Below are 27,837 nucleotides of genomic sequence, written 5' to 3'. Positions count from 1 at the left end.
TGTGTTTTCAGTGTTTCGGGCGGGGAGGCAGCTGCAGCTGGTCACGCTGGCTCAGTCTCCGAGGTTTGCTCAGCTTCACATTATTCGGAGGCCCTGGATGGAAGACTCCAAGGTCTGGAGGAGGCGGAGATGCAGAGTGTTACTGTGGGCTGCCCACCGCGTCACTGCCTCATAGCACTGCCCTCTAACACACAGCAGACCATGGGCCCCAGGCCTCATCTCACCACACACCGAATGCTACCACCAAACACCGAATGCTACCACCCCATACACACCACACCAAACCCCACCCACCCCACCATGTTGAACCAAACACTGCCCCATTCCACCCCACCCTACCCTACCCCCTATACCACACCACATCACAGCCATACCACAACCACCCCACACATCACACCCATACCACAGGCACACCACACTACAGTGAACCAACACTGCCTCACCCCACCCTGCCACCCCACCCCACCCCACATCACATCCACCCCATACATCACGTCCATATCACACCACACCACACTAAACCAAACACTGCCCCATTCCACCCACCCCACCCCACACACTACCCAGCCCAGCTGGTTGAGGTGCAGCCTCCAGCCCACAAGGCTCTGCCCCACCTCTCTGACTAGCTCTCCCAGCACCTGCCCCCTGTGGCCCCTGCAGGTCTATGCACTCTGTCCCCAGGTTTCCCTGCAGTCCTCGGGGGAGTGGCACATCCTATCATGTATGTCCTCTCCTGACCAGACTCTAAGGATTCAAGGGGCAGGGACCTCCCACCGGCCGGCGCCCTCCACGGGGCCAGTGCTCAGAGGCAGACACACTGGGCCGCCAGCCTCCGTCTGCCTTCCTAGTGTCTGAGCATAAACGGAGAGAAGGATCAAGGAAGTAAGGCGCTGAGCCGGCCCGTGTGAGGAAGACTTCCCATCACTGCTGCTGGAACTGCCCACACCAGCAGCCACAGGCAGAGCCGAGGGGCTTCCAACCCACAGCAACCCCGGAGTCAGGGTCCTGCCCTAAAGCTGTTCATCTTTACAGAAGCAACTGCTTCACTTTTTCTTTAGAGGGGCTGGTGGATTTGAACTGCTTACCCTTCATTTAGCAGCCCTACGCTTAATCCACTAGGGAGCTGAGATGCACATGCAGGCACTTCAGACCAAACCAACACCCCACATAGACTGACCCTCCAGGCCAGGCAGAACCACCTACAGCGTTCCCAAGGCTGTAAATCTTCATGGGAGCAAACATCCTCCTCTTTCCCCAGGAAACGGCTGGTGGGTTCAAACCTCTGACCTTTCAGTAATAGCCTAGTGCTTAACCTGCAACGCCACCAGGGTTCCACGAGCAGGCATTTGGTGAATGTTAATTAGCGGAAACTATAGAACTGTCTACAGAATTAAACTTGGGGTGGCGTCCAACACTGGGCCTGCTCTCCAAAAGGCCCTCGGTGTTACCCTCAGTGGGAAGGGGACATGCAGTCCATCTCACTGAGAAGGTATGGTTTCCGCTTGCTAATCATGATCAGATTTTTTAAAAAGCCACAATCTTTGACCTTCTATTTATGATGTTCCAAAAAAAATGGTGCTTTTGTTTGTTTCTCTCAGGGAGCGCTTTAACACAAACCAGATTTAAGGGTGGAACGTACCTTGAAATCCCAAATTGTCATGGCTCCATCGATGCCAGTGGTGCAGAATTTACGACAGTCTTGCTTGTCCACCTCATAAATGGACACCTGACTGAAAAGAGGAGGAGCGAGAGCGTGAGGTGGCGGCAGCGGTGACCCCCAGTCCTCCAGCTCACCAGGGCACAGCACTATAAGGAAACTGATTATCTGTCAACTCTGAATGTTCAGTGTCCCAGCAGCTGAGGCAGCATCAGGAAGAAGCCAAAGAGATTTTATTACGGCAAGCCAAGAACAGGAAAGACTGGGAAGGGGAGAAGAACTCAAAGGACTCATTAACATCAAATCAATTCAGACCACAGTGACTCTAAAGCACAAACTACCCCTTGGGGTTTCCAAGTTGTAATCTTCGTAGAAGCAGGTGGCCACAGGTTCCTCCCACGGGCTGGCTGGCAGGTCTGAACGACTGACCTTAGCCGAGTGCTAACTAGGGTGATCTGGAAAAGCAGAATATTGCAGACCACACAGCCTGCCAATGGTCAGGGGACAGGGACTGGGTAGGATCACAGCAATGACTGGAAGGATACAGTGTGCTATGAGCGGGGCTCCTAACAAAAGGGTCAGAAGTTTGAATCCATGAACTTTGGCGGGAGAAAAACAGGCAGCTCCTCTCATAAAGATTTACCACCTCTGGAACCCACGAGAGGGTTGCCAAGAATTACAGTCAGCTTGCTGGTGGCAGGTTAGAGAGCCGGTTAGCTGCTGTTAGGTGCTGCTGAGTGACTCACGGCGACCCTATCAACAGCCCACCCTGACCCTGTCTTATTCTGGATCAACCCCCTCATCTCTGACACACTAGAGCCCATCACCGACGTCACTGTCAATCGGTCTCACTGCAGTCTTTCTGTCCTTCACTGACACGCCACCTTTTCAAGCACGACATCTTTGCATGGAACAGCCTTGCCTAGCTTCACGTTCAAAGTATGGAAAATGAAGCTTTACCATCTTTGCCTCCAAGGTCCACTCTGGATGCACTTTTTCCAAGACAGATCCGTTGTTTATGCGGAAGTCCATGGGATAGTCAGTACTATTCTCCAATGCCACAACTCAGAGGCATCAATAATTCTTCTGTCGTCCTTATTCACTGTCAGGCTCTCTAATGCACAGCAAGCGACTGAGAAGACCATGGCCGAAATCAGGCACACCTTAGTCTTCAAAGTGACATCCAGCATTTTGGAGAGGTCCCTGAGAGCAGATTTGCCTTATGCGATATGCAATCCTGATTTCCTGACTGCTGGTATCAAAGGTGTGGATTACTGATCCAAGCAAGATGCAATTACTGACAGCTTCAGTCCTTTCTCCATCTATCGTAATACTGACTGTTGGTCCTATGGGTACGACTTTCTTTTCTTGACGTTGAGATGTGATCTATACCGACGTCTGCAGTCCTTGATCTTCTGCAGCAAGTATTTTGTATCCTCATCACTTTCAGCAAGCAAGGCTGCATACCACAGGTTGTTGGTTAAGACTTCCTTCTATCCAGATGCCATGAATTATTTGCTCAGCATACAGACTGAATAGGCATGGAGGAAGGCTACAACCGTGATGCACATTGTTCCTGATTTTAAACCATGCAGTGTTCCCTCGCATCATTTGGACAATAGCTTCTCGACCTAGTTAAAGGTTTTGCATGAGTGCAATTAAAGTGTTCTGGGATTCCTGTTCTTTCCAATGTTAACCATTATTTATCCACACAGTTAAGTGCTTTTGCAGTCAATAGTCAATAAAACACAAATAGGCATTATTGTATTTTCTGCTTTTAGGCAGAATCTGGTAACTGCAATGGTATCTCTGACGTGGTCTCTTCTAAACTCAGCTTGAACTTCTGGCAGTTCTCTACAAACATGAGCCAGTAATAATGAAGGGTGAAGTTCAAGTTGAACTGAAGGCGCTGGCCAAAAATAAGACCCAAAAAATGGATGGAATACCAACTGACATGTTTCAACTAACAGATACAGCCCTCGGTGTGTTCATCAGCTGATACCAGGAAATTTGGAGGACAGCTTCCTGGCTGACTGACTGAAAAGATTCGTATTTGTCCCTATTCCCAAAGGTGATCCAAGAGAATATGGAAATTTCTAGTAATATCATATTCATGCAGGTAGCTGGTGGGAGTGCAAGATCTCGCTGTGGTTTTGATTGCCTGTCTGGTGTTTGGAAATACGGACCATTTGAACGTCGTCTTGGCGGAATATCTCCTCAGTACCTTTCCCTGTATATGATTCGTCACCTAGTGCGAGTTTTGGTACAGAAGTGAGCTAAGGGTGTTTTTTAGATCTTTAAATGGTGAGAGAAGAAACAGTATTACTGCATGACATACGAAAAGTGTGTGGAACCCTTTCAACCTTAACCACACTAACGGAAAGTGAAATATCACCTCAAGGACATCAGGAGACGCCCAATCTCCATCTCGAAATAATTCCCTCAAACATCTCTATTCATCTCCGTTACTCCTACTGCCACAAGCACAATACACATTTCTCAACATACAAGGTCTCATCAAAACAAGAAAGTCCTATGGGACCTAACTTTGAGCATGATTATTTCAAGTATTTTTAAAAATCCACAGCATTTCTTCCAGATCAGCGGGTCTCTTCCCATTCTGGGTGGGGGCCTGAGACAGGGAACGCTAGGAGAGGCCATACTCACTGGCTACATAGCCTACTGGCCCGTAAAGGGGCATACATCCCTGTTTTGGGGTCTGTGCCAGCCATACTCCGAGAGTAGAAGAAAGGCCAGGCAGTGCTTCCCTGCCACCCTTGGGGATGCAGATGCCTCGTTGTTCTCTTTCCTGGAAGGGTGTCTGGCCTGCAGCACTGGCAGATTTCAGGGGCCCAGGGAGGACGGGTGTCCTGGTGACCTGACCGTCCTCCCTGGGAGCACATGCACCTACGTGATGCTATTCTGGTGCAGCGTCTCCAAAGCCGTGTTGCGGTCCTCGGTGGTGGCCCGCTTGTCCATGTTGCGGAAGCGTTCCATGGCCGACATGTTGCGCTGGATGCTCTGTTTCGGAATGTCCAGTTTGGAGACGAAGGTCAAGCAGCCACGGTCGTCATAGTTGAAGAGCATTGGGCAGCAGTCATGACCCTAGAACAAAAGCCCAGTCACTCTGGAACCAGTGCCCGCCACCCGCCCACCCATGGGCATCTCTCATTCTCTCAAAAGCCTGTTCTGTGACCCTCCAAGGCTGGTGAGCTTTGTCCTGGCGCCACAGAGCACGCCTTGTTCCGCCAGTGTCCTGCTCAGTGCCCTGGGGGGACATGGAGGGGCACTCACAGCAGCCACGACGCTGTTCTCCGACACAAATGACACGCTCAGGAGGGGCAGGAACTCCGTCTTCAGAGTGGAGACCCTGAACACAAGAACACTTGTTAGCGCAGGGCTGACAAAGGGCCCATTCTTACAGGGGCGTCTGTAACAGAATCGGCAGGCCTGCTGAAAGGGTGCCCCAGGAACTGGGCTTTGAGGAATCTCAAGTATGGACAGCCTGGGGGGACTCCAGACAGAGGCCAGAAATGCTCCCCGAGCCGCCCACCCCTGCCGCAGGGCCCTGGTCGTTTCCTTCCCTTCTCTGCCCCTGTCCCTCTACCCCAGTGTGTCTCCACCACCGTAGCTGGCTGACATCTCCAGGAAGCCTTCCTAGCCCACTTCAGACTCACATGGCTTCTCCTCCCTCTTCTTTGAGTCCTGTCATGGTCACTTAGGACTGAGTGCCCTCTGCTGTCCCCTCCCTTGAGCTCCCTCCCATCTACTGAGACAGACACTGCCTGGGACCATGTGGGCAGAGAGAGCCCACCGAGAGCCCAGGCTCTGTCATCAGGCCGGCAATGGGCCTACTGGATGAGCAAGACGCAGCCATCCAGGAGCTCCTACACTGATGGGCATAGATGCATAGATAACACACGTATGCACACATAAGTATGCAGGCTGTCCCTGACTGATGATGGGGTTCTGCTCCCGGTGGGCTCTGACAGAAAACAAATAGCTTCTCCCCCATATTACTGCCTGTTATTATCAGTATCTGTATAAATCTCACATTTATTTTCACATTAGCAAACACTTGCTGCAATAAATCAATTTCTCTCTCTCTCTATGTATATCTGTGTGTGTATATATACACACACACGCACTCTCTCTCCACACTGCAGTACCAGCTACAGTGCATGCCTCTAACCAGACAATGAAATACGAAGCCGCGCAGACCCGGGGGCTGGAAGTGCAGTCTGTCACACTTGCCTGCGTCATAAGCAGGGGGCTGCCCGTAGATTATCTGGCAGAGGTCACACACAAGGCAGGGAAACTTGGTTGATGCAAGAGATGATGTTTTGAAAGCCAGGTCTCCATGTTTCAGGAGCCCTCTTATTAAAGCTGGGCTGAGGTGGAGCGTGAGTACCTCACCACAAGCTGCTCCTGGTCGTAAACCTGGCTTTCATGAATATGCATGGATGAGAGGGGAACGGGTAGAGGATGTAATCCTACTGGGAGTCTTGGAAAAGTCAAATAATCAATTACAAGAAAAGTAGATACAGCTCTGTAAATAAAACCTTTTACAAGCTTACTATGGTGGCAGTCAGTAAAGTACATTGTTGCTAAGCCAAAGGCTGGTGGTTCAAACCCATTATACTCTCCTTGGGAGAAAATACTACTCAATGACAAAGGGAAAATTATTGTACAGAATTTAACAGCATAAGCCCACCTGTATCAAAATGCAAAGACAGGTTAAGTGTTTATGTGCATAGAAATCTTCTAGAAAATGACACAATATAAAACAGGGGATGGCTTTTTTTTAAAGCAACAAAATCATGTTGTTGTTCATAATCATAAAAATTTTAAGAAAATAAGGGAAAAACAACCATCTGTGAAGCTCCACACTGTGCTGCCGCCGTACCTGGCTCTGGACCACGGCCGACAGGGCTCAGAACATGTGTGCCCGAGTCACCCTCAGCGGTCAGTGGAGAAGCCATCACCCGGATAGAATAAAGGATCCCCACGTCCCTCTCTCTTTCCCAACACAGAAACTAGTGCATATTAACCCTGATGAGGACATGGATGCCCTTCCTCTAGGCTGGTGGCATGCGCTCACGTGGGGAAGCTGCAGAGTGCACCAGGGGAAGGGCACCAAGGGAGTCTTAGGTGAAGGGGTCACTGTGCACAGACCAAAACCCCTCCACGAAAGGTGGGGCCTGGAGCAAACCAGGAGTGTTCCTCAAAGGAACCACGGGCAGCACTGCATAAGGAAGAGCTTCTAGAATGAAGACCCAGCTCTTAAACATCCTCCAATGGGCTCTTTAAATGTGCTGCTGTCACCTCATGGGTGGCCTCTGTAGATTTGCTGTTTATTTGAAGACCAAAAATAAACTGCAAACTAAAGAGACAGTGTGAGTTTAGGTTCCAGAGCACTTCAATAAAGGGAATATTATAAGAAAGGTTTCCTGCCCATATTTTGCTTCCCAGTGCGCACAGAAATGATGTTTACAACACACTACAGTCGATGAGTGTGAATATGATAGGAATGTCTGAAAATGACCAAGATGGGACAGAGCGGAAATGAGCACGAGCTGTTGGGAAAATGACAGACTTGACCGATGCACGGTGGCCCCAGACCTTCAACGTGGTAAAAATGCAGGCTCTGAGATGCACAGTAAAACATGCTGAGCTGTCTGGCACCATGGGAAGGATGCAGTCGCCTCCCTCCAGCTGGTGGCTAGCCCTCTCCCCACTCCACCAGACACAGCAAGTACTCACTGCACGCTTTTGGAGGCATCGGCTACGGATACGGTGCTGTCGTGGCTGACCCAGGCCAGGCGGCTCCCGCTGGCGGAGAAGCTGACACCGTGGACCCAGCCGCCCGTGCCACTGCCACCAAACTCGGACATCAGCTGGCCAAAAGGCATCTTGCTGCCCCATGGTGTACTGGCTGGCTTTTCATCCACTTCTTTAATGTAGGCGGAAAACACCCTACAGTCAAGGTGAGGAAAAGGGATGCACATTTTGAGTAAAAGATCCAGGCAGTGACCACCAGAGTCCCAGAAATTAGAAAGCTGACTTCCCAAACCCAAACACGGCAGACAAATGCAGACACACAAACATCCTAGCCAGCCATCCATCCATCCATCCATCCATCCATCCATCCATCCATCCATCCACCCATCCACCCATCCATCCATCCATCCACGGCTTGCCTACTGGCCAAACTATACTCAGTTACAGATCTTTATGAAGGTCCTACTATGTGACAGGGACTGCTCTAGATATGTAGCTCTTGAAGTGAACACAAAGCCCTTCCCTTATAGGCGTGACCATTCTAGGGGTGACCTTTGCTGCCATACCCCTCCTTTGTCCATGTTGTTATATGTGCCGTTGAGTTGAGTGGAGTATGACCCACAGAGACCCCATGAACAAAAGATCTGAACCCTGTCCTATCCTGTGCCATCTTCACACGTCCTGACACAGAAGAGCCTGTTGCAGCAGTCACTGTGTCAGTCCACCTGGTTGAGGGTTTTCTTCTCCTTCGCCGACCCTCCACCCTCCCAGCATCATGTTTCTCTCCACGGTATAGTCCTTCCTAACAACATGCACCAACTATGTGAGGCAAAGCCTCATCATTCTGTCTCCAAAGAGCACTCCAGCTGCAGCCTCTTTGGCAAATTCCATGATGCTCTTTCTTGTCTACCACATGAGCAATCTCAGCAATTACTCAAGAAAGCCACCAATCCAGTGGCTGTCAGATGCCTTCGAGCCAGCTGACTTCTGGCCGCCTCGTGCACAAAGCACTGCCCAGCCCTGCGCCGCCCTCGTGGTCTTGCTCTGTTGGGAGCACACTGCGGCAGCCACCGTGTCACTCTTTTTCACTGACTCTCTACTAAAGCATCACGTCCTTCTCCAGGGCAGGCTCCTCTAATGGCAGAAGGGAGGAAAACGGTTTGTACCCACAACAAGTCTCACTTGTTTAAAGGAAGAAGAGATGACCAAAGAGAGGCAAGGAAAGTACCAGTGAGAGATGGACAGGTGTTCCCTGGGGGGTTGAGGGCGAGGGCAAGGGCTAGGTCTCCCTGACCCACAGACCACTGTCCAGTCTTTCTGAGGTGAAGAAGGGCCTTGCATGCAGCTGGGGGCTCTGTGGGCAGATGTTCGTAGTCTTGGTGGTGCTGTGGTCAAAGCTTCTGGCTGCGAACTGGAAGAGGGCAGTCTGAACGCACCGGCTGCTCCACAAGAGAAAGAGGCGACAGTCTGCTGCTGTAGAGACCGAGCCCCGCGGGGCAGTTGACCCCGATGAGCGAGGCTGCTCTTGGTTACAGTGGACTTGATGGCCGTGGGTTGGGCATCTGCTCCCTGACAACTGTGGGGACACTGGACGGGGCTGGCCCATGACCACAATGAGTGTATCTGTCCACTGGATGAAGTGAAGCTGGAGCCGTGGTGTCTGAAGTCAGCACTGCAGTGGCTGTATCTTTAGACACAAGAGGCCAAGAGAGCTGGTTGTTCTCAGCCACGTAATCCAGGGGTGAAGCTGGCACCAACCCTCACCCACTGGGCCGGGAGTCTGAGAAACACGTATGTGTTGAAATGGAAAAGAGGGCAAAAGGAACTGTAGCCTATATTCACACCCAGCTTCTCAGAGCTCTCTAGGGCACCATCTCGCTGTGTCTCCCAGGGAACTAGAACACACCCCCCTCGACTCCTGCTGAGCCGGCCTCCGGAGAAAGCTTCTGCCCTTACGCTGTCACAGGACAATTTCTCTGCATGAGTTTAACTTAATTACCACCATCTCCCAGGAATGACCTGGTTTTGAGAACAAATTGTCTGCCTCAATTCCATGGCACTCCCATCCCTGAAGCCAAACACCCACACTCGTTTATTTTGTTTAACCCGTGGGTATTACTAAGAGCCCTTGGCGGTTAGTGTTTAAGCAAGCATTCAGCACCTAGCCAAGAGGTCAGCGGTTCTAATGACACGGCTGCGAAAAGAAGAGGCCGCCTGCTCCGTAAAGGTTCCAGCCCTGGAAACCTCCTAGGACAGCTCTGTTCTCTAGGGTGATTAGGAACCATAACAGATTCAAGGAAATTCAAGGAGAATTTTGGAAATTCTCTAACCCAGCTTATTTCTTTGGGGAAACAATGAGCAGAAATGTGTGGTTGAGATAGGTTTTGTTGATCTTTGGGGTTTTTTTCCTCCCTAGAATCTGCAGAGTCTGCTGCCTGGGACAGTAAATGAGAAATAATACTGTCGTCGAGAGGGACAGGAGGAAAAGGGGAGGAGGAGGAGGAGGAAAGATGTGGGGGGAGAGAAAGAACGTGAGCAGAGAGAATGCCCGAGCCGCTAGCTCTGCTGTCCACACCACTGATACTCTGCTGGGGGACAGTTCACTGGCTCCTGCACCGGAAGCCCCACTATTCCACCTCCAAGTCCACTTCTTTCTGCCCGAGTGACCATGCACCTGTGTTAGCTCCTTTCTAGAGCACAGGTGGCCGTGACCTGAGTACCACACAGGGCTAGCACTGCACCCTGGGAACAGAACGGCCTCCGTACCTTGGCTGGAAGCTGGCCGAGCCCACCTACCCTTCCCACCCACTCTCACCTGCACTTGAAGTCGCAGGAGCCTGCCGCCAGCAGAACGTTGTTGGGATGCCAGTCCAAGCTGAGGACCGTGGAGCGGATGGGCTTCTTAATGTGCTTGCTGACCCACCTATGTGAGGGGAAAAGCCACGTTAGTGTCTCCACTCCAGCGCCGGCTGCCCCGTGACACCAGTGAGAGGACAGAGAGGAAGAATGACGGGCAGGCCTTCTGTCTTTCAGCTCTGACATTCTCATCAGATCCACGATCCTGAGCCCTCCCAGTAACCAGAGGCGCCTCATTCATAAACAAACCGGTGGGTGCACTCTGGCACTGCCCTGCGAACTTTCAGATGACAGGGAGCTTTAGCTTTTGAGAGAAAAAGGGAGGTTTGAGGTTTCGAGTGGCTGGAATTTGTATAATAAACATCCAGTGATTTGTTAGTTCATTTGGGGTTAATTAAAGGGCTCCTAACTGCAAGGTTGGGAATTTAAACGCGTCAGCAGCTCCACAGAAGAAAACGAGGCGGTTTCCTCCCATACGGATTTCTAGGTGTGGGAACCCCGTGGGGAAGTTCTGCTCTGACCTGCAGAGGTGCAGGGAGCTGGGACGGACGTCACAGCAGTGGGCTTGGTCACTGCTTTCTGGTTTGTGACACAGCTTAATCGGCTCTGCAAGTTGCTATGAAGCTACAAACTGTTATTTCCTTTTTCCCTCCAGAGAAATTACAACTAAGAAACAGAATCTCTTATCTAGAATTAGCCTCTAATGGATTATCTAGTTCCACTTAAAAAAAAAAAAAAAGATTAGTCATGTCTCAAAATAGTAATTATTTTGTCTCAACTAATTTAACTACTGCCTGAAAATGGCTGTTTAAAAATTAGTCAAGTCCAGAGATCTGAGTGTTGAAGAGGACAGGAACTCACAAGTGGGTCAAGTGCTTTTTCTGAATGTGAGGTTTTATAGACTCTTTTTCCTAGAAGTAGTTTTAAAAACTCCATTTTGAAAAAGGTGTACTATCTGAATTACCCTAAAGAGTCACTATGAGTCGCAGGCGAGTTAACAGCATATGACGACGACAAGAACAACAGCAACTTTAATTTAAAGAAAAGAACGGCCAATGAGGTGACCAAAAGTTAACCACTGGAGGTGCTTTAATGTGCAGATGCCCCTATTTACGACAGAGCTCCATTCCCATAACTCTGTTCTCAGGTTACTTCGATATTAACGGAATACCCTTTTTTGTACAAAAATATTTCATTATTTTCCTTTTTTCAATATTTTTATGAACGAATGACGTCTGAGTTTTAGCAGCAGCATACTGTCAGCCTCATTTTGCACATGCTCAGTGGAAGACTGCATGTCATGAACTTATAAGTCAATCTTGTAAATTGTGACTTCCTTTGCAAAGAATCAAAAATCCCGAGGTTTTATTATATTACAAAACCAAACAAAGCGAGTTCTCTCCTCGCACTGTTTCAGCCGAACTCAAATGGTGACACTAATACAGAGATTAATGCGTGCACTGCTCTTATGATGGGAAGGGTATGGCGGGTGCGGGAGCAGATGCAGCCCAGCGCTGCAGGAGACCGGCCGCCCCGGCTGCATGTGGGCGGACGAAGGGCTGTTGTCTATGTAAGCAAGGAATTCTTAAAGGAAGTTTTTTGACATAAAAATAAACATCTGTAGTTTTGACTGGCTCGGCTACAGGGATTTAGTTTTAAAAAGTAAAACAATCTGATTATTGTTACAATCTAAGATTCTGGGGAGCTTTTACTCCTGTGGTTTAAAGAGGTAAAAGATTTTACTAGGTCATACACTTGATCAACAAATACACTTTACAGAAAGGACAACACAGTGACCTGTAAGAGGTCTAGATCTTTCACAGAGATGGCAGTAGTAAGAGAAAATGATTTCTTAGGGCAGTGGGAGCCTTTCACGTTTATCATTTAGTTGTCAGCCCTTAGAACATGAACATATGTTCCACCTCACACAGCAAACAAGTCAGTGAATGAGAACTTGGAAACAGTCGCCTGATCACAAATGGGAAGACGTGAGCCTCAGCTCAATACCTATGTGAGAAGAGAATGGGGAATTTCAGAGAAAAATAAACTGCAGTTGACAGGAAAACATGATCTCTGGAAGTCTCGCCCTGGGCCTAGCCCTGGAACACAGCAGTTCAAACATGACATTTTACAGAATCACAGATGAAAAAGCATTCCGCTATCGCTCACCAGTCGTTTTCGGACTCGAAGTAGCAGACGGAGATGAGCCGTGCCCCGCTGCCCACGGCGAACTTGTTCTCCAGTGGGGACCACTTCACGAATGTGGCTGCCCGGTTGATGCGCAGGATCACCAGGGTGGGCTTCCAGACGCCATCCTTCTGGCTCCAGACGTAGGCATTGCGGTCTGCCCCACAGGTGACAATGCGGTCGCTCTTGGGTGCCCAGTCAATGCCTGCAGGAGATATGCTGTCAGCCTCGTGCAGTCAGCTCGCATCATGCGAGGGGGCCCTGGCCCGGCGGGACTAGCACAGTCGGTGCTCTTCTCTGGAGTCCCACCCGTCCCATGGCTTACATCGTTCTGTGAAACAGTTGTTTTGGACTTCTGCTGTTGCTGGATCTGGGGTCCTCATGAAGGAAGGGAGACCAGAGCTGTTTCCTTCCTTTCTTTTGTTTAACTTTTCTTATTTATGATTTAGGTAAAAGTTTACAGAGTAAACTGGTTTTCCACTCAGTGCATACACAATCTGCTTTCTGATAGGAATTACAATTCCTACAATGTAACAGCATCTGCCCCTCTTCCTCCCTAAGTTTCCTGTTTCCACAGATCCTTCTAGGCCTATCTACTATCAGGCTGAAATCCAAGTCACTGGGCTAATAAGTTCAGATCCAGGCCTGGGGAGTAAGGGCGCCTGTGACAGGGGTTTCACCTCTCTCTATTACAAGAATAGAACTGTCTTACGATGTCCTTTGTAACTGCAGGGGACACAAAACGTTCTTCCTACCCATGCTTAAGTTACTACCCTCTTTAACTTGTTCTTTCTTACTGATTAGACTTTATTTTCACTACAGAAGCAACACTCACATGTTGTTATGAGGCAAATATCTCAAAGCAATATGGAGGTAAGTCTGGGAAGTCCTGCCTGTTCTTTACGCCCAGACCCTCCTCTGCCAAAGATACTCCCAGCAGGCCAACTTCCCCTCTCCTTTTTTCTAAATCACGTGTATTATCTATGAACCCTAATCTCATTGGAATTTCCTAAACCATGAGTATTTCCTCACTTTCCAACCCTCTGATTTGGCAGATAAAAGTGCAACCCAAAAGGTCATCTAAAACCTCAGAGGATCTGGATCCTTGGTTTGGAGGTTCAGGGTCAGTTTCACAGGACATCCCAGTTAACTGCTGTAGAAATAGTCTACCTCCTCGCTCACTTTTTGGGGGCTTAAAAGCTTGCCAGCAGTCACTCAAAGCACATGATTCATGTTTATGTGCATTTGCCTAGAGTATCAGAGCTTTGAAGGGTTATGAAGAGAAGGATACAGAACGTATGGCTAACTGCTCCTATCAACAACTGCTTCCTTTGCCATGAGACCAGAAGAACTGGACAGTGCCCAGCCACTATTACTTGACATTTTAATCAAAGAGTCTATACAAGATCCCGGATCCAAAGGGGGAGAGTATAGAACAGAATTCATTAAGATTTTCTATAGACAGTTTAGATGAACGCCTGAACTACTACCCTGAGATAATTTTTCAACCTTACACCAAAAATAGCCCCTGAAGTCTTCTGAGAACAAAACTGTTTAGGTGAATTACTAACAAAGGTCTGTCTTGAGAGGCTAGATGAGGCTGGGTTGAGTATGACTCACAGTGACCCAATGAACAACGATCTGACCCCATTCTGTCCTGTGCTGCCCTCATCAGCACACCTTGAGGACTGTACTCTTCTGAGATCTGTCCAGAAGGGACCAAACAGACAACAGTGACTCCAAGGACCAGACAGGAAACTTTGGGGGTAGTGCGTTCACAACTCCGAGAAGCAGGCTGAGAAAGCTGCCCAACTTGAGAAACAGGACCCGTGTTACTGACTGGACCGGCAGGAACTGAACGGCATTTGCTCTGCTGTGTCTATTTTTAACAAAATACACATAATTTAGAAAGTGAAAAAGAGTTCTTATCTTTTAGAATACTAATTGAAATATGAAGAGATACATCTAGTTTAGGATTCAGACGAATACAGGGAAGGGTTAAGTGCACTGCAAAGAAACAGGCCTGGCTGTGAACTGAAAACCAAGCAAACCCCAGACCCGAAGTGCTCCTGGCTTTAACGGTGGCCAGACTGCTTTTCTCTGTAAGACTGACTTGTCTAGTCTTTCCTTCTGCCAAGCTCCACGAGATTGTTTTTCTCCCTGTGGTCACTATTTTTCCTGAGGAAACGTGTCTGATCCTTGGTCTCTTGACAAAATTATATTTAGATTCTTTCAAGAACGATTCTGCCAGATGTAAAGAAATGTCTGAGCATCTGGGACAGAAAACAGGCCCAAGTACAAAGGCCTTAGAACGAGACTAGAAATAGGGCAGAAAAAAGATCTAAGTAAATATTTCACATTTTTGGCTGCTTCTCTGGTCTTTTAACTTGACCTTTCCTCAACTCAGAGTATTTCCTATTGTTGAAATTCCACGTGAAAGCAGGAGTTGGGTTCGTGGGCCGTCATGTGCACTGGCAGAGAGACTGAAGTGCAACAGTGAGCAGGTCACAGGAAAGCCACAGGCACAGAGAAGCCATGTCTCCAGTATCGGTCCTGCTCCGGTGCTCACTGGGGTCAAACACCGATGGCTGGTCCCAGCCGGGAGGGCTGGTGGCCATTTCCACTGGGGAAAACACACATAGCTTCTGGAGGGCACAGAGGGCCAAGCGGGCTAAGTTATTCTTAGATTAAGTGATTGAGCCCAACTCCACCTCTAAATAAAGTTACAAAGGCTGGTGGCGTCGTGGTTAAAGAACTAGCCGCTGACTATCAGGCTGGCAGCGGGAACCCACCAGCTGTGCTGTGGTAGAGAGCGGCGGTGGCCTGTGTCAGTCAACATTGGGCCTTCGAAACCCCAAGAGGCAGGTCTACTCTTATCCTATCTAGTGGGCAGGAGCTGGAGTCGACTTGACGGCAGTGGGTTTGGCTTTGTGGCTCAGAAAGAACTAGAGCGTGTGAGCTCTTTCTGAAGAGATCCACAGTGAATACAGGTTTCAGAGCAACAGGGGACCTAACTCTGAAGCAGACAATCTGGCTCTCTAGAAACCTGGCTCCCGCAGCTTTGAGGACCGCTGTAAAGAAGCTCTCCGTTTCCACCTCTTCCTACTCACTGAACCTTAGCGCTGTCTGCTGTCCACTCTACCCCTCTAGTCTTTGGTCATCTCGTCAAAAGTGAATGTACACTCACTCGGCCATCTGCCTCAAAGCCAGAGGCTTTCAAGTCTAACAAGGAAAAGACAGAAACTCTGGGAAAACTGTTAGCAGCACAGAACAGGACAAGTCACAAGAGAAAATAAGAATGGCTAATAAACATAAAAACACGGCTAACCCTCCTCGTAATCAGGAAACTAAGTAATCGAGAGAATCAGCTTTCACTCGTGCAGAGTGGGAATCGACCCACAACTGATTCTCCAGTGGGTTTTCAGAGGCAAGTGAGCATGGGAGGGTAGTGACCATCTTTCTCCCACGGAGCAGCTCAGGGATTTGAACCCAAGTCTTTGGATTGACAACACAACTCCTTACCACTAGAGCTCTCTCCTTCACTCATCTGACTGGTAAAATGGCAAAGTGTGACCATATCAAGTATATGAGGAACAGGGGAAAGTGGGAACTCTCATGGTTAAGATCAAAGACAACCAGGTAAGGCCATGCCTGTCCCTGTGTGCTGGCGGGTCTATCTATGCAGACACTCACATAGAGAGACCTATCCAGAAAGCTGAACTTAGCACCTCACTGTAACGATTTAAACCACCTGTCAGGAACAGAACTGTGTGTGCCCTCTCCCTAAGCCCTGTGTTTACTCGGCTGGGCTACGATTCTCAGGATGCCGCATGTAATGCGGCAGCTGCAAGCCCTGATCTGACATAAGAGCAGTTTGTCCCTGACAAGAGCTAAAAGGAAATAGGAAGCAGAGAAAGAGAGTCCTCAGCACCACCATGAAAGGAGAGCCAGGGCCCTGTGCTGGGAACTGCCACGTCACAGAAGGCCAGGATACAGGAAGGTCTCCAAGGACGCTGAGTGGAGGCGAGGGCTGTCCTCCTAAATGCTAAGCCAACAGAGACAGCCCCTCCTAGCGCTGGTGCTGAGAACGTGGACTTCTATCTAACCTCCATAACAACGGCGACGACCAAGGAACACACTTCTATTTACTAAAGTCACCCACTTGTGGATTTCTGTTACAGCAACTCTAGAAACTAAGCCAGAACCTAAAAGGCCCCAACTGAGGAAAGACAAATGAGGTATCGGCGAAGGAAGGCAGGCCCTCAGCAAAATGGATTAGCACAGTGACCACAGGGGCTTGAAGTGTCGGAGAGCGTGCGCAGGACAGGGTGAAGTCGCATCTGTTGTTTAAGGGGCGCGCCAAGTCTTAGTTGACCTGATGGTATCTAACAACAAAACCAGGCACGTAATGCCAAGATGTGGTTCAAAGGAATAAAACAGATGCAGATAAACCAATGTGGAGAGATTGCAGAAGCTAGATGGCAGCAAAATTGAGTTGCAGAAGACAAATGGTGTGATGGCATGTACGTAACATTTAAAGACACGAGCCCACAGTCTTCAAGGCTGTTTATTAAGCTGCACTGCTGTCAGATGCTGCTGAGTCAATTTCGACTCTCAGAGACCTCACGTAATAAAGCACCCCTGCGCCACAGGGCTTTCCAGGCATAATCTTTACAGAACAGATTGCAAGGTCTTTCGCCTGTGGGTTTGAACCACCAATCTTTCAGTTAACAGCTGAGCGCTTAACTGTTCCACAAGCAGGGGATGGAGGTCACAGTACTGAAAATGAACTGGGTGGCTGGCAGACCAAATCACAGGTGGCCTTCAGGACTGTGATTAGAGGGAAGCTAGACCATCGTCTGGAGTAATATTTTGTTTCTTAATTAAGGCTCTAGGCATGCAGGAAAAAGATTAGTAACTTTATGCAGATAACATGCCCTCTTTAAGATATTTTCTGAAGTGTAATCAAGCCAACTTTTCCCCCCAACATGTTGCTGTAAAAAAATTCCTTATCATGCACTTGTGAAAAATACTCCACAGAATGAGTGCAAGGACAGCACATAAGCACAGCAGGTGTGTGTTATTTGTGTACAATAAGGTACTTGTAAAGGCTGGGTGGCAGGAACACGGGTGTTGAAGCTGCCGCCTGAGTATGCCTGTATTTGGAAAGGTCTCCCTCCCCCTAACATCACCATACAGGGACCCCTGGCAGCGCCTGTGTTCCCTCAGCACTTGGGAACAGTCTGGCTTGATTGTCACCCAGCTGTCATGTTATCTAGTCTTCGCCTTCCTGTCTCATCTCCTAATCAAAGTTCTCTAGTCTTCAAGGGTACGCACAGTGCTTTCTGTACCATCAGAAGAGAACAGCGCTCTGGTGGCCTAGTGGGTAGTGAGTTGTGCTTTCAACCTAAAGGCAGATGGTTCAAATTCACCAGCTGCTCCGTGGGAGAAAGGCAGGCAATTTTCAGCCTCCAAAAGCCTGCTCTGGTGGCCGAGTGGTAAGGAGTTCTAATACCAACCCAGAGGCAGGTGGTTCAAATCCACCAGCTGCTATGAGGAAGAAGGGTGGGTAACTTCTGTCTGTGTGATATATAGCCTTTTAAAATCTGCTGTAGGTTTGGCTATGCATTGATCCTGACACGATAGCACATAATAGCAATGACAAAAACCTGCTGGAGAGTCAGGCTTCAACTTGATGGCAATGAGGTTTTTTGAAAAAAGAGAAAACTGCCAGGGTGAAAAATGAGGATCCCTCTAGGCCGGCCTCTTGAATTTTCTAAGACGACGCAGTTGCCGCCACACAGCTTCAGATGTTACAAGGGCTTGTTATTCCGTCAGGCTCATTACTGACACCCACGCGTGCTCCTGGGAGGCGGAGCTCGGGTGTTTTCCTTTACCTGTGATGTGTCCGTTGTGTTCCTTGAGCTCATGAGCTTTCACCCACTGGCTCCCATTCTTCTTGTAGATGTGGACTTCATGATTATTGGGGCTCAGGGCAATCTCTAGAGAAAGAAATTGACAGAACAGTTAGCACTTGAACTGTGACCCCCAAAGGAGATACCTCAGTGTTTTTTTTTAAATTAAATTTTATTAGTTTTAATGAACATTTAGAGATTTTGGGTTTTCATTCATTCATTGTTGCAATGTTTTCTCCACCCTCATCCCCAGTTTGTTCTTCTTCCCCCCCTCCCCAATGTCTGTTTTAATTGTCCAATTGCCACAGTGCTTGTCAAAGCCAGTTCTGATTAATCTCCTTTGTCAGTGTGTTCCTTGCCATTCCCTATCACTCCTCCCTGAGAGAGACTTCACCCTGATTCATAAGGAAAAGGGGATGGCGTATTCTCTTAGCTACTTCCTGCTGAAAAGGGACGCTATGGGTTTCAGGGTGAAGGTCTTCTCTCACTACTCTAAACTCACAGTGTTTTGAAATCAAACCGAACAAAGAAAAACAAAACAATGGTTTTGACAAAGCTGTTTCCGATAGTCATTGCCTATGAATTCTTTTTAGTCTCTTTACTACTTACTACTTGGACCGCAAATTTTAGTTTGAAGGTAAACCAAATTTTAAAATTCATTTTTAGCAAAATATGCAACCCTTTGAAACTGTAGTGCTAAAGAAATATCTAACTCTAAATTCCCGAGACTTTAAGTTCTTTTTCAGAGACTGTTGTTCTTGTATACCCCGGAGGTGGAACCAACCTGTAGTAGACCCTCCCGGGGGTTTTCAGACTAGTAACGTATTTTCCTAAATTTCTAAGATGTATATTTAGATTTCAAAAGTCAAACTCAACATGAAGTTAGAAAATGTTATAAAGGTCAAACTGTAATGTGCCACAAAGATAGTGACAACAATCTACTCACTACATCAGCTTTAGGCAGTTCTGGTGGCTTAGTGTTAAGGACTGCACTGCTAATGCAAAGGTAAGCAGTTCAAATCTACCAGCTGCTCTGTGGGAGCTAAGTGGACAATCTCCTCTGAAAATCTGCTGGAGGGTCAGCTATGGGTCGGTTCCAATTCGACAGCACACAACAGCATTAGCTTTATTAAATAGGATGAGAACTAGTTCTCCTAAGAGAAAGAAATGGAAAACAGCTAGCAGCCTATTTTTAGATGGAGCAGTAAGAAACTAAGCATTGAAGTTCTGTGAAACAGTCGCCAACTGACAGTCTTCTGTTTGACCTAATTCAGAACCAACAGGCTCGCATCTAGGTCTTCAAGTCATCCAACAGTAAACTGTACAGTGCGTGTTCATGTAACATACACATTTGAAAACAAGACTGAATCAGCCTGTTTGATGACGTCTTTAAAAAACCCAACCACATTTAAGACAATCTCTTTCACAATTCCAGCTGGCTTTTTTTGCAGAAATCAACAAGCTGATCCTAAAACCAATATGGAAATGCAAGGGCCCAAAATCTCATTCCTTTCTTAAGTCACTTCCGACTCACTCCAGCCCTCCTAGGGCAGAGTGGAGTTGGCCTGAGGGTCTCAGAGCCTGGAAATCCTTAGAGAAGTGGACTGCCAAGTCTTTTCCTGTGCAATGGTTGGTTGGGTTAGCAGGCCAGGAGCAGAATGCCTCCTCCTGCTTCAGTGGAGTGGCTGCTGCATCGAACCACCAACCTTTCTGCTAGCAGCAAACATCTACTCCACTGTGTCTCTAGTTACTGTTGTTGTGTACCGCTGGGTCAGAACTGGCCTTCCAGCGAGTCTTCAGACGCAGCTGGGGACTGCCCACCCTTCTCTTGTGGAGAAGCTAGTGGATTTTCCTGAACCATGTGCCTTTGGGATTGTAGCACGGCTTCTTACCACTTGGCCACCAGAACTCCCTAAGGCTCTTAGAAAGGCAACGAAATATACAGCAAGCTTACGGGTGCGATCCCGATTCCAGGCATGGCAGGTGATTGGCTCGAGCAAAAACTGATGCAGGGACATTCTTCTTAGTGTTCTTGGAGGATAAAAAGCTGTCATGAACAAGGGGGAGAAAAAGTATTTACTGAAAGGTGATCAACATTTAAAAGGGGTACAATTTCTATTTAAAGATGGTCATGAAAGCTATCTTTTTGTACAAGAATTTAGACTTGACATCACAGACGATATGGCATTACTGCACTGTCCGCAGGTATGACACGAGAAATTACAGTCAGGGAGGAGAATGACCTAGGTCTTAGGAATTAACGGCAACAACTGGGTTTAGGATCATTCTGAGGTCTACACCATAATTGACTTTCAATCATTCAAGACAAAAAGTAGATCTATAAAGAGCAAACGTGGTAAATTCTAATGAGTGGTGAAGCCACACGGTGAGTGCCCAGGTGTTTGCTGTACTGCTGGTCTTTAAATGTCCTAATTGTGACCAAGGGCCTCTGGCAACTTACTAGGTTGCTGTTAGGTGCCTCGCAGTGACCCTGTGAATGCAGGTCTGAACCTTGGCCTAGCCTTTGCCATCCTCATCTCTGATACACTAGGGCCCATAGCTGCAGTCACCGTGTCAATCCGTCTGGTCCAGGATCTTCCTCTTTTGCTGACACTTCATCTTTTGAAGCATGATGTCCCTTTCCAAACAACAGCCTCTCTTAACAACATGTCCAAAAGATGAAAGACAGAGGTTTGCCAACTGGGTTTCCAAGGAGCACTCTGGCTGTGTTTCTGCCAAGACATATCTGTTTGTTCTTTTGGAAGCGCATGAGTCATTCAGTGCTCTTCTCCAAGACCACAATTTAAAGGCATTAATTCTTCGGTCAAAGGTACAAGTTTCAAATCCACCAGCTGCTCCATGGAATCAAGATGGGAAATCTCCTCCCATGCAATATACTGCCTCTGAAAACTTGGAGGCTAAGCTATGGGTCAGTTCTGACAAAAACAACGGCTGTAACTAAGTGAAGAGCAGGAGCCAGCAAAAGATAATCAACTTAAAAACAGAATCAGATTCTCTATTTTATAGGCATACAAACCTGGACTCCCTGAAGAAGCAACCATTCTCTGAAATGGGGCTGCTGTGTGCTGTTCAGTCAATTCCGACGCACAGTGACCCCATGCCATACGGGGAACTGCCCCATAGGGTTCCTAGACTGTACTCTGTATGGGAGCAGACCATGAAGCCTTTCTCCTATGGAACTACAACTGCTGGTGTGTTCAAACCCTTGACATTTTTGGTTAGCAGCTGACCACTTAACCACTGCATACTCTACTCGCCAAGTTTCCTAGGATCTGAAATAGGGAAAGTGTTCCAGGCTTAAAAAAGCAAACAGCCCCTCTCCTAGCCCTTATTTTCTCTTTTCTAAGAGGCACCATTACTACAACCTGAGGGCTCAATGCTTTTAAAAGATGGTCATGCTAACATCCAATGGAGGCTGAAATATTTCAGGGGAAATTTGGGTGAACGTAGGGAAAGGGTCATAAGACAGGTGGGATGTGAACCATGAAAGCTCAACTGCCAAAACACACTGTCTCTGCCAACTGGGGATACTGCTGAGTACCAGAGTCAGCACTGGCCCAGGCTTTCAGAGGTAGTAAACTGCACAGGAGGAGACTGTCGTCAGTTCGAATCCACCAGCTGCTCCACAGGAGAAGGACAGGAAGATAGTCCAGTCTTCTGTGGAGCAGCTGGTGGATCTGAACTGTGTGCTTTGGGGTTGACAGCACAACTCCTTCCCATTAAGCCACCAGAACTCCCTAACAGGAGTTAAGTGCATCTTGAAATCAAACAGCTGATGTCTCCACCTGGCAGGGAAATGGTGCTATTTCACTGTCCAAGAGTAAAGATATTTAAGTCTTTGCAGGAGTGGTGTCCACTTCCTAAACAACATGCCTCTGGAAACTATGAACTTTGATAAGAAAAGATAGTTCTAGAAAGGCTTCAGTTCTTTTGTTTATAGGATCGCTGTGAGTCGTGCTTGACTCCACAGCAACCAACCACAACAACAGAAAGCAAACTGCAACTCACAAAGATAAAACCACCAACTGGAAATAAAAAGAAAAAAAATTAACCAATTCAAGTGAGACTGCTTAATCTGTTTTCTACAACTTCTGGATGCTGATTCTCTCTACATCTCTGGTATCAGATGTTGTTCTGGTTACGTGCTGTCAAGTCACCAGCGACTCATAGTGACCCTATGGACAACAGCTCTGAACCCTGCTCTATCCTGTGCTAATTTTATTGTCTCTGACACACCTATCCCATTACCCCTGTCACTGAGTCAAATCATCTCATCAAGGATCTTGTCTTGCACTGCCCCTCCACCCTCCCAAGCTTAATGTCCCTCCTTGAAACATACCTGAAGTGTGTCAGACAAAGCTTCAGAATCCTTGCCTACAAGGAGTAGCGTGGTTTCATTCTCTCTAGGATGAACATTTTTGTTCTCTTAGCAGTCCACGGTATATTTAATACTGTTCCCTAGCACCACAGCTCAAAGGCATCAATTCTCCTCCTATCATTCCTGGTCAGTGTCTAGCTTTCTGATACATAGCACATAATTGCAAAGAGTATGGCCTGGATCAGGCACACCTTAAGTCTCCAGGCTGACACTATTGCTCTTCAGTACTCTGGAGATGTCCCTGACAGCAGACTTTACCAACACAATTCCTCTTTTGATTTCCTGGCTGCTGGTACCAAGAGTGTTGATTGTGGAGCCAAGCAAACTAATGCTGTTAACAATTTTAATCTCTTCACTGTCCATCATGATGCTGCCAATCGGCCCAGTGGTGAGATTCTGTTTTCTTGATGTTGAGCTTCAATCCATATTGAAGGCTGCAGTCCCTGACCTTCTGCAGCAAGTGCTTCAGGTCCTCCTCAGTTTCAGATAGTTACCAAAAGAGTTCAATAAAACCATAAGGTACAGTTCTACTCTGTACCACACGGGGTCACTATGGTGATTTCTTTCTGTAAAGATTGTTGTGAGATCCATTGACTTACAGAGAAGACTGAAACCCAGGCCAATCCGGTGCCCTCCTCACAATCTCCTGTGCTTAAACCCACTGCTGCAGTTACTGTCAATCCATCTCCTGAGATTAAAGCCAATAAAATCCTGTGAGGCAGTTCTGTCTGTACCACCTAAGGTCAGTGTAATTAGAAATGGACTTGACTGCACATACTGCCACCACCAAAAATAATGTGTCCGTCACAAATTATCTTCTTCGTCAAAATCAATTTCATTCAAAAGTCATATTTTACAGTCTGTAAAAAAGTCCCCTTATGAATTGAAACAGCGCTGAGCCACAGATAATTAACTGTGAATATTCACAGGCAGTAAAAACAAACAGTTCTTGTACAGTGGAAAAATGGCCACCGACAAATGCTTTTCATCCTTCTATTCAGTTTTACAAGCAATGTGGCAGGCACCCACACACTGGCATAATTACTTCTCAAATGGCATTTCTAATTTTGTTCCAGCTCCATATTTGGACCTACACTCAGACCTGTACTTTCATATAATCATGTGGCTATTTTAAGTGTCAAGGCCAAGACCACAATCACGTATGTCAAATCTATAATGTACCCAGCAAAACCAGCTCATCCTCACCAAGCTCAATAATCAATTGATTCATCAATCCATCAATCGGTCCCACGGCCACTGGGTCGAATGTGTCTCAGAACCACCTAGAGGACGGAACATCTACCGTCACTGAGTCCATTCTAACTCACTGACCCTACAGAACAGAAACAAGCTGCCCCAGAGTTTCTGAGACTCTAAATCGTTATGGAAACCAACTGAGTGCCTTATCTTTTGCCTGTGGAGCAGACAGTGGTTCAGTCTGCCCATCATTTAGAAGCAGGTCAAAAAAAAACAAAACAAAAAAAACAAAAGAAAAAAACAAAACAAAACAAAAAAAGCAGGTCAATGCATATTCCACTGCACCACTAGAGCACCTTTTGGGGTGTCTATCTACCATGCCATCAGTGCTCACATAAAAAATCCAGTCCCAATAACAGCCTGAATTTCAATACCAAGAAACCCCTAACTCCGTCGTAGGTGACAATGATAATTCCCAAACTGCAGTTAGTTTTAATGTGAACTTTGAAGACCTCAACTGAGGGTCTGTGAAAAAAAGAAGACCCTCAATGAAACGGACTGACCCAGTGGCTCCAAGAGCAGTGACTGTGACAGGGCTCCGCTCTGTTGTACATGCGTCGATGGAAAGGACTCAATGGCTTCTGAAACAATAACAGCTCTTTATTGGCCAACACTGAGATGAAACTACTCAGGGTCTATGATTCCGGACTGGTCCTCATTCCCTTACGGCCCTTTACTGTGAGTCCAGAGGCATTCTGACGGCTGGGTCGCCCGGACTCTGGAGCGCACGAGGCCTGGGTTTGCATCTTGGCTCTGACACAGAGTGGCCGTGAGGTCCTGTGCTTGTCCTTGTTCGATGCCATCATGTGGGTCCCCAATCACAGTGACCCCGGGTGCGACAGAAGGGAACACAGCTCGGTCCTATGCCATCCTCTCATAGCTCGGTCCTGTGCCATCCTCGCTGGCTATTGCTGTTTGATCTCAATGTTGTAGTCATTGTGTCAATTCATCTTGCTGAGACTCTGGGCAAAAAGACTTTGTATCTCAGACTTTTCATCTGTAAAATGGAGATTCTGTTGCCATCACAGGCTGTTGGCAGGATTAAACAAGTAACAGAAGCAAAAGCAGCCATACAGAGACTAGCTCCAAGTGGGGGTGGTGTTAGGTGCACTGAGTGCAGTACAACTCCTAGCAACCCCATGAACAGCAGATCTGAACCCTGCCCTGTCCTGTGCCATCCATCATCTCCGACACACTTAAGTCCATCTTGCTAAGATCTTTCTCTCTTTCACTGACCCTCTACGTTTCCAAGTATGATAACTCTTTCCAAAGAATAGCCTCTCCTAGCAACATGCCCAAAATACATGAGATGAGATTTCGCCATCCTTGCCTCCAAGATACACTCTGGCTACACTTTTTCCAAGACGTATCCGTTTGTTCTTTTGACAGTCCATGGGATATTCAGTACTCTTCACCATCACAACTCAAAGGTATTAATTCCTTTGTCACCCTTATTCATTGTCCAGCTCTCAGATGTACAAGTGACTGAAAAAGTCTATGTCATGAATCAGACGCACCTTAGTCTTCCAACTGACATCACTGCCCCTCAGTAATTTGGAGAGATTTCTGACAATAGATTTGCCTAATACACTATGTGTCCTGAAATCCTGGCTGCTGGTACCAAAGGTGCCAAGCTGGGTATATATATATTTATCACTAAGCCCCAAAGAGATGCTCAAAAAAATTACTTCTCTCCTTTTGGATGGCCCGTCACTCCTACAAATACACACTAGTCATTATCTTCTGACCTTGAAGAAGTTTAAGCTTTAAATTCTGAGCTTTCCATCTCTGGAGCTTCATTCAAAGTATTCACACCACTGAGATGTGCAGTTCCTGGTTTAGGGTCAGTCTTGCAAAGGTGATTCATCCTGCTTCTAATTGCTCTCCCTGCCCAACCCATCAATACCGGGCACTCCCACCAGCTTACCCCACCCTCTCACTGTTCATGGAGACAGGTACGCCTCACAACCACCTCAGTATGGGGTTAGATAACTAGACAAAACACTGCCACTCTCTCTTCAAAGCAAGAGTTTCCATTGAAACTGTTCAGTTGTGAACAGCTGAATTACTCTCCTCCATTTTTCTGGAGTGGATAGCAGATTCAAACCTTCTGTTTAGCAAGCCTATACAGTATGAACTATGCCACCAGTGTTCTTTAAGCCCATTCTTGAGTGGTGGCAAAACCAACCCGGCTTTCCTTTTTTCTGTGTTGCTGTTAGATGGTACAAAGCTGATTCTGACTCACAGCACCCGTATGCCCCAGAGAATACCCCTACCGGGTTTTCTAGATGGTTATGTTTAGGGGAGCATATTGTCAGGTCTTTCTTCCATGGAGCTGCTTGGTGGATTCAAACTGTCAACTTTTCAATAGCAGCTGGACATTAACCACTCTGTCGCCAGCACTCCCTATTTTCATTGTTTTATGAGCTGTCAAGTCAGAACAAACTCAGTAGGTTTTCAGAGGCTACGAACCTCTTCAGAGCAGCTGGTGGATTTGAACCACCTCTCTTAGGTTTGGCAGCACAACACCTTCTCTTAAGCTATCAGAGCTCCTGTCCTTTCTTAATAGACACCTGAAAAACTGAGAGCGACTTTGAATAGCACAAATGTGTAAGAAAAGTTAGTTCAGAACTGCCCAGAGGCACCTGGCAATCTGCTTCTGCCTTGAAAACCGTATGGGGCAGCTCTACTCCATACACGTAGGGCTGAAAGGTGGTACGGACTTAACCACAATTAACAATCTGGAACCAAAAAGACAAAATCGACCAAAAAAGTTAGACCAAAAAAGGGGAGAAGAACCAAGATAACTTGGGAAAAGTGGGCAAAGAGTGGCAGTGTTTAACATCTCCTCCGGCTTCCAAAGCCACAGGAGGGGAGTTATCATCAAAGATTCTAAGCTACAATTTAAATGTCTAGCTGTTCTGCCAAGGACTAGGGAGAAAGGCCTGGGAGCTGCTTCTGAAAATCAGCCAGTGAAACCCTTAGGGATCCCAGAAGCTGGATTAGCAGCTGATCAAGGGCAGGGGTGAGACTTTCTGGAGACAGATCCTCTAATAACGGAAAGACAGCGGGTGGCCCTAGGTTGTCCTGGGTGCCTGTTACGTGCAGCGACCCATTTTCGACATCAGAGGAAAGTAGAAGTCCCTGAGAAGCCCCATATAGGAGCCCGGGTCGTGCAGCGCGCAAGACCCTGGCTGTTAATTAACAGAAAGGGGTGCTGTCTGTCATAACCCATCAGCAGCGCCGCCGAAGATGTGGCAGTCTGCTTCCATAAAGATTACGGCCCTGGAAACCCCATGGACAGTCCTCTGTCCCGCGAGACAGAATTTGCCCCAAATTCTGCCACGATGAATGCCCACAATAGAGATGCAAATGGGACTATGAGGATACAGCGGAAATCGTGAATTCTCGCATTGCGATCTGGAGACGCGATCTGTCCATGCAGGGAACCCAAAGGCTCAGGAAGACGCTGGAGAACGTGGATCCCACCCTACCAGGAGTCCAGAGGCCGGAGACCCGGCCTGCCGCTCAGCTAGCGGGGGTCCCCCGGCCTAAGCCCCCCGCCTGGCCGCCCCCGCTGGCTGTGCCCGGCGCGCGGCCTGCGCCGTGAAGGCGGCCAGCATCAGAAGCTCGTCCGCTGCCCTTTACCTGGGATCGGGGGCTGTCTGTCCGGGCGGGCGCGGAGCGGAGAATTGGCGGACTCTGGTCAGTCGACGCGAACAAGCTCCGGCGGGCGCGGGCGGAAGCCGTGGGTCGGGAGGGAGTGGCTGACAGGTCCCGGAAGT

General features: G+C 47.8%; 1 protein-coding gene across 1 annotated transcript; it reads right to left on the bottom strand.

Moving 5' to 3' along the window:
* Positions 1-75: 75 nt before the first annotated feature.
* ARPC1A (actin related protein 2/3 complex, subunit 1A, 41kDa) lies at positions 76-27,837 on the bottom strand. The gene is made up of 10 exons (XM_006889635.1): positions 27,701-27,837; positions 20,351-20,443; positions 18,379-18,483; positions 12,464-12,686; positions 10,254-10,361; positions 7,421-7,633; positions 4,952-5,027; positions 4,569-4,762; positions 1,640-1,730; positions 76-114 (listed from the first exon to the last, which is right to left on the bottom strand). The coding sequence occupies exons 2-10, from the start codon at positions 20,412-20,414 to the stop codon at positions 76-78; spliced, it is 1,113 nt and encodes a 370-aa protein (XP_006889697.1). The 5' UTR covers positions 20,415-20,443; positions 27,701-27,837.

Source organism: Elephantulus edwardii, unplaced genomic scaffold, assembly GCF_000299155.1.
Source record: "Elephantulus edwardii isolate Elephantulus edwardi_28Jun2011 unplaced genomic scaffold, EleEdw1.0 scaffold00080, whole genome shotgun sequence".
NCBI classification, from domain to species: Eukaryota; Metazoa; Chordata; class Mammalia; order Macroscelidea; family Macroscelididae; genus Elephantulus; species Elephantulus edwardii.
The sequence above is the reverse complement of the archived record's forward strand: the minus strand, read 5'-3'. Positions and strand labels throughout refer to the sequence as shown.